The following is a 7,500-nucleotide window of genomic DNA, read 5'->3' on the forward strand; positions in this document are numbered from 1 at the left end:
TCAGAGTAGATAGAGATAGGTTTGCTAAAGCCCAGGAAAGTGATGTGTCAGAGTAGATAGAGATAGGTTTGCTAAAGCCAAGGAAAGTGATGTGTCAGAGTAGATAGAGATAGGTTTGCTAAAGCCAAGGAAAGTGATGTGTCAGAGTAGATAGAGATAGGTTTGCTAAAGCCCAGGACAGTGATGTGTCAGAGTAGATAGAGATAGGTTTGCTAAAGCCCAGGAAAGTGATGTGTCAGAGTAGATAGGAAAGTGATGTGTCAGAGTAGATAGAGATAGGTTTGCTAAAGCCAAGGAAAGTGATGTGTCAGAGTAGATAGAGATAGGTTTGCTAAAGCCAAGGAAAGTGATGTGTCAGAGTAGATAGAGATAGGTTTGCTAAAGCCCAGGACAGTGATGTGTCAGAGTAGATAGAGATAGGTTTGCTAAAGCCAAGGAAAGTGATGTGTCAGAGTAGATAGAGATAGGTTTGCTAAAACCAAGGAAAGTGATGTGTCAGAGTAGATAGATAGGTTTGCTAAAACCAAGGAAAGTGAGGTGTCAGAGTAGATAGAGTTAGGTTTGCTAAAGCCCAGGAAAGTGATGTGTCAGAGTAGATAGAGATAGGTTTGCTAAAGCCCAGGAAAGTGATGTGTCAGAGTAGATAGAGATAGGTTTGCTAAAGCCAAGGAAAGTGATGTGTCAGAGTAGATAGAGATAGGTTTGCTAAAGCCAAGGAAAGTGATGTGTCAGAGTAGATAGAGATAGGTTTGCTAAAGCCAAGGAAAGTGATGTGTCAGAGTAGATAGAGTTAGGTTTGCTAAAGCCAAGGAAAGTGATGTGTCAGAGTAGATAGAGATAGGTTTGCTAAAACCAAGGAAAGTGATGTGTCAGAGTAGAGATAGTCCCCTCATCTTTCAGCCAGACACACGCTGTGAACAGAGGAGAGCACAGCAATGGAGGCGATGAGAAATGTTGGAGAACAGATATACAGTATAGTAGCACTCTGCTTTCAGCGGGGTGGTGTCCACGTGAGGAGATTAGTCTGACATTGAAGTGTGCTAAATTGTGATCTGGGAAAACAGAGACGTACACTCTGATTTGAATGGGGACACAGCGTGAGGCAAAAAAGAGATGTTGAGATCCTCTGTTGATGGATAGGTATAGTGTGTTCAGAGGATTCCCACTGTCACAGCAGCAGCAGACTTGGACAACCTAATAAAGTAAGATTAAAAGAAATCGAATAAAGAAAGAAGAACGCTGTAATTGCTCCCTCAACATTTTGGGTTGGGCGATATGGCCAAGAATGTTCTAGTGAAAGCTGGAGAAAAGGTTAATTGAAGTTTTAAGTACTGTATTCTTTATTAGGCTATGGAAGCATGACTCATCTGGGCTAACTGGCAGCATGGTTTTACACAGCAGTATATTATGACATTCATTATGATGTCTTTATGGCTGTTGGAAAAATGATGGAAAGTGCTGATGCTGTCGTATTGTTCCCTGCTCAGAGTGGTTTGTTGGCTCTTCAGGGTCGACCACCAGCGCTGAGTTGGGATGGGTTCTGTGTGTGGTAATGGATGATACAGTACCATTTCAAATGACCTCAAAGCATTTTCCAATGTTGATTGAGCTTAAATTAAATTAATGATGTCTTCCTTATCTGTGCGGATTTCTCTTTCATCACTGTCATGTCAACCTTCTTTGCGTGGGACTTATATTTTGTTCATCTTCCATACGGTCCTGCACCACCACAGCCATTGGATGTCAGGCATTGCCGTCAGCCATCAAATAAATGATTCCTTTACCAGCAGTGAGAGATGCCCCACTGTTCACTAGGGATGGGTACCGAAACCCGGTACCCCTATGGCACCGGTTCCTTTATGACCGGTACTACCATTACCAAAAATGCATCGCAGATTTCGATACCTCATTTAGGTACCGTGCCTGAGCTGCTGATTGAAATATTTGCCCTCAGTGTGCTCCGAAACCACCACACGCGCTTTCACTAAGATTATCGTAATTCTTATTTATTGTTAAATTATTGTAGTTGACTGAGGTATTATTTATTATTTATATATTATTTTTTATTATTATTAATATATTGTTAAATTTGTTTGCATTTGCAATTAAAAAGAAAATGCTTTATATAAAAAAAAAAAATTGGTTTAGGCACTGTTACCGTTTTAAAAATATCGTTTTAGAACTGGTATCGGGAAGATTACGAAAAAAAATTACCCATTCCTATTGCTTGGGTTGCATTTCGTCCAAGCGGGGGGAAACGCAGAGGTTAAATTCTTGATGGCTGCATTCTCCTGAATTGGGATAAAGTTGAATTTCTTGTTGTGTGGTGAATCAATTCAAAAGTCAATGCACTCTGTGGAGCAGGGAGAACGCAACTCTGATGGCAGCCTAAAGATATTCAAAGTCACTTCATTCAGCTTTCTCTCAGGGAATGAAAATAAATTCTACCAACTTTATTGATAAAAAAAAAAAAAAACATTTATATCAAGGAAATTTAGATCATTATTTTGTTAGGGTTTTATCGCCCACCCCTATACACCCCTAATACAAATCTGCATCCTTCCAATACAGGAGGTTTTCCAAGGACACGTTTTGCTCTGCTCCACACATTTTTGTGATTACATGTTTTTATTTAGACATACAACATTCAAAATAAAAGACAAAGACAAAATACAATACACTAAAATACACTACACTACAACACCACCCTCCCACCCCACCCCAGGAACTACTATACAGGATCATGATGGAAAAAGCTACAGTCATTTGCAAGAAAGGGTTAAAAGGGGGGTGGGTGGGGGGAAAGACTACACCCTCTGCTCCACACTTTATTCATTCTTAAGCACCTTATCAAACAACCCCAAATGAAAAAAACTCTCTTTCTCTCTCTCTCTCTCCCCTCCCTCTCTCTCTCCCCTCCAGGTTGTCTGTATGGGGGCCAGGAGTGTCGGCTGGTGGTCCACTACGAACAGGGCTTCTCTGTGCTGGCCGAGCCCAGTCGGGAAGAGCGGGAGAACGGGGAGGAGGGGGGCGTTCACACCCCCACCCGGCCCAGAGTGCTGCTCTCTTACCCCTACGAGAAACTTAAGATGTCCTCGGATGACGGAGTTCGCATGCTCTTCCTCGACTTTGGAGGGAAGGAGGGCGAGATAGTGAGTGGTGTTGTTTTTTTAGCACTGTTTTTAATGATGCTAAAACTCTGTAACACTGTATTTTTTTCAACACAATGTGTGTGGCAGTCAGCACATCTTTAAAGCACGCTCTGTCAAAAAGTAACAAGAGATGTTGCGCAGCTGCCCAGCTCGGACAGGAAGCCAGTTGGCACAGCTTTCATTGGCCATGCTCAAAGTTCACTGAAAGCAAACAAGACGAAACATCAGAGTTTCCATTTAAGGGCGGGGGGGGGGGGGGGGGGGGGATCCAACCTAACACAGTGATGTCCTTTGCATTCCTGGGTCCATTTTGTTATTTGGTGGTGTATTTATATATTTATATTCCATGGAGAAGCGGCCAAACGTAGGCGACATGACATCACTTTAAGATATTTCCAGCACAGCTACTGTGCTGGGGAAAAAAGTGCTATCTAAACCATTAACTGTTAACATGTTGGTGCAGCCCCTCAGAACCAAAGAGTAAGAGGGCTTCTCTTCATATAGGAAGTAATCCATTGTGGAAGAGGCAGAGATACCATTTTCCCCCTCTACCACCAGGACCATAATGCTTTCTCAACCTATCTATACTCTTAAAAACTGCAGTGAAGTTAGCTTAATATTGGCTATTGGCTTTGCTATTGGATAGTTGTTTTTCCACCTTCAAGAAAAATAAATATTCTCAAATAATGAAAAAGTAACCGTAAATTGTTCTTCCAATTACAAAGATATACAGTACATGTTCTTCTAGTTGTTCACTTTACAAGTTATTGAAGGTGTAAAAAACGCAATATCCAATATCAAGCTAACTTTACTCACTTATGGAACAAGTTTTAGCCTGTTCTCTGGCGTTGTTGAAAGTCATTCTGGGAAACATAGGAAATGACTGAAGTAGACAAGAGTAAAAATACACAGGGCAGCTTGAGGGCAAGTGGGTATACCAAAAGGTAAATTACAAAATGTCATTACAAAATAACTCCCAAGATGCATTGAACAACACAGACTGATGATATAGAACAATGTCCGACAGCAGAGTTTTCCTTTTAAAATAGCCTGTCTGTTGCTGTAAGACAGTTTGCACCACCCAAGCGCTCACTGTATGGAAGCCCAGGTGGCTCATGTTTCATGGGCCACCCTCCAAGTAATGAAAAGCAGTATAGGTTTATACTTTAAAGAAACCTCGTATAAACAGGTAATTATATACAGATCCTTTCCAAAAAAAAAAATATCATGGAAAAGTTGTTTTTCCATAATTCCTTTCAAAAAGTGAAACTTTCATAGATTATAGATTCATTACACACAAAGTGAAATATTTCTAGCCTTTATTTGTTTCATTTTTCATACTTTTGGCCTACAGCTCCAGAAAACCCCCAAAACAGTATTTCAAGAAATTAGAATAGTGTGAAGAAAATCATATATATATATATATATATATATATATGAAGTTTTCACAACTTTAGTTTAAATTTAAATGTTTATATCAACCACTCAATCTCTCTGGATGGCAGTGCATACAGCTGACTAGGAGAACTCCATTAGACTCACTCATGTTTGACTGACCAGTTTGTGCTGTAGGCAAATAAGCAAATACATCAGAGCTTTGATTCAAAAGCCTCTGTTGGCTGTCTGAACAGAATAGATTTTGGTTTCTAGCATTTCCAAATCCCAGCACAGTGCTGTAGATAATAGGCTTTATTAAAAAAAATCCCAAGGCAATTATGGAGGTGGCTGATATTAGCTCAACATGTCAAACTGAGATCAACGGGGCCCTTTCGCCCCAGCATTGATACAGTACTGTCATTATTTGGCAGACAATTTGTCTTTCTAAAAAGTCTCTTTTGCTGCAGTTGACCGTTTGCATGGGCCTTTTTCACAGTGGCAATTTTGTGTCGAAAAGGCAGGGTAAACACAGGTGCAAGCAAAATGTTTTGCTTCTGTATTTATCCTGCCTTTTCGACACAAAATGGCCGCTGTGGCAAAAGGCCTATAGACCCTTTTCACAGGGGCCATTTTGTGCTCGAAAAGGCAATGGAGGTTTCCAACTTCCAATCATAGAAGTTGGAAACCCTCATTAGTGTTTTGCTTGCACCTGTGTTTACCCTGCCTTTTCGACACAAAATGGGCCCCGTGAAAACGGTCTATTGTCCCCCAGAGAGAAAATGTGTCATGGTGCCCAATTATGCTCTGTACATTAGCTTCAAAACATTATCTTTGCTCAATGGGCCAAAAAAAAACTCAATTGATTTTGAGTGACTTGAAGGTTTCTGCGAGACAGTTCTGTTATCTAGTCCCACTCAGGTTTCACTGCAGGGTTTGCTGAAGACAAACAAGTGAAGATGTCACAGTTTCCATCTCGACATCCCCTTCCTCTGAGTTTAATTGGCCAGACTGAACAGCAGGTTCCAGTGTGAATTTGCAGGCTGGATCTCCCTATGGGCCATAAGAACAGGATGTGAGTCATACTACTGCTGAAACTCCATCACCCGCACTCAACTCAGCCTATGAACGGAGCTTTGTTCACAGCGCTGTGTGTGTGTGTGTGTGTGTGTGTGTGTGTGTGTGTGTGTGTGTGTGTGTGTGTGTGTGTGTGTGTGTGTGTGTGTGTGTGTGTGTGTGTGTGTGTGTGTGTGTGTGTGTGTGTGTGTGTGTGTGTGTGTGCGCGCGCGCGCGTGTGCAGTGCTTAGCGCCAACTACGACTCTGTGTATGGCAATCTAATCCTTCAATGGCTCATGGGGAAAACTGTTGACTGTGGAGTTGGTTTGGGAGTTTGTGTGTGTGTGTGTGTGTGTGTGTGTGTGTGTGTGTGTGTGTGTGTGTGTGTGTGTGTGTGTGTGTGTGTGTGTGTGTGTGTGTAGGTGTGTGTGTGTTGAACATATTTGTATATGATTTACAGTACGTATTGTATGTATATATTATGTATATATTATCTATTCCATTCATTATACTCATTCTATCCTCTTCACATCCCATTATATTCTAAGTTCTATTTTATCTCCGGTTCTTTGCTATCCCATTTAATTCCACTGTAGCACAATGTTCTCTAACTCGACTATTCTCTGTTCTGTGCTTCATGATGTTCTCCTCCAGCAACTGGACCGCCACTCTCTAACTCTATACTTTTCTCTGTTCTGTCCTCTTCTCCTCCAGCAACTGGACCTCCACTCGTGCCCAAAGCCCATCGTCTTCATCCTCCACTCCTTCCTCTCCGCTAAGATCTCCCGCCTGGGTCTGGTGGCCTGACAGCCCCTTTAAAGGGACATTTCATATCCTCAGAATACAATCTTGCTGATACCAACTTCAAATGTTTCAGTCCCGGACGCAAGTTGAGTGAATGTAGTCTCTACCCTGGAGCCCAGGCTGGTCACATTACAGACAGAGCTCTCTACCCTGGAGCCCAGGCTGGTCACATTACAGACAGAACTCTCTACCCTGGAGCCCAGGCTGGTCACATTACAGACAGAGCTCTCTACCCTGGAGCCCAGGCTCATCACATTACAGACAGAGCTCTCTACCCTGGAGCCCAGGCTCATCACATTACAGACAGAGCTCTCTACCCTGGAGCCCAGGTTGGTCACATTACAGACATAGCTCTCTACCCTGGAGCCCAGTCTGGTCACATTACAGACAGAGCTCTCTACCCTGGAGCCCAGGCTGATCATATTACAGACAGAGCCCCCTACCCTGGAGCCCAGGCGTCAAATTACAGAGCTCTTGCCATATGCGGGGGGGGGGGGGGGGGGAACGTCCCTTTTTGGGTCCCCACTCCCCAACCCAAGAAACACTGATGTAAGATGTACTTATGGAGACACTTAATCCAGATTTTGTTTTGAGTGAAATATGCCCTTGACAGTTTTTTTTATGGGGGTAAACCTTCCCTTTTAAGGGCTGCATTTACTGAAGTGTTGATTGAAGAACGACAGAAGAAAACATGGACTGGACTAGAACCAGAGGGACGATACAGAAACAGAGAGAGGAACAGATTGGGCATTATTGTCCCGTCAGAATTAGAGGGACAGGAGATTAATTCACTTTTAATTCATTCAATGTGTAATTCAATCGAAATGTGATGGGGAACTGCAATCTATTTACCAATGATATAATTTATTCACCATTATCTCTAAAAGGAACCCCTGACATTCTGAAGTTCATTCTGAAGTTGGTTATTTTTCTTCACCAAACTCATGTCACAAAACTGTCATTTTTATTTGTATCCTAAAATGTTTTTGTTAGCACTGTCAGCATTAATCGTTGAAACCGAGGGGCACAACGGGCTTCCCACGATGTGGCGCCAAATTAAAATTCAAAATGTCACGGCATCCTTTTTATGTGTTTTAATGTTTGAATTTGGAG

The 7,500-nt window shown here is 42.1% G+C and overlaps 1 protein-coding gene across 1 annotated transcript in view; it reads left to right on the forward strand.

The window, feature by feature from the left end:
• The window catches only part of sntb1 (syntrophin, basic 1), an 83,216-nt gene that overhangs the window by 75,204 nt on the left and 512 nt on the right, over nt 1-7,500 (forward strand). The window contains exons 7-8 of the mRNA XM_083643739.1: nt 2,923-3,152; nt 6,298-7,500. The exon at nt 6,298-7,500 is cut by the window's right edge and continues 512 nt beyond it. Of these exons, the coding sequence (XP_083499865.1) occupies nt 2,923-3,152; nt 6,298-6,390 (323 nt within the window). The 3' untranslated portion in view covers nt 6,391-7,500. The remainder of the gene's footprint in view (nt 1-2,922; nt 3,153-6,297) is intronic.

Source organism: Poromitra crassiceps, assembly GCF_964638095.1.
Source record: "Poromitra crassiceps genome assembly, chromosome: 1".
Taxonomy (NCBI): domain Eukaryota; kingdom Metazoa; phylum Chordata; class Actinopteri; order Beryciformes; family Melamphaidae; genus Poromitra; species Poromitra crassiceps.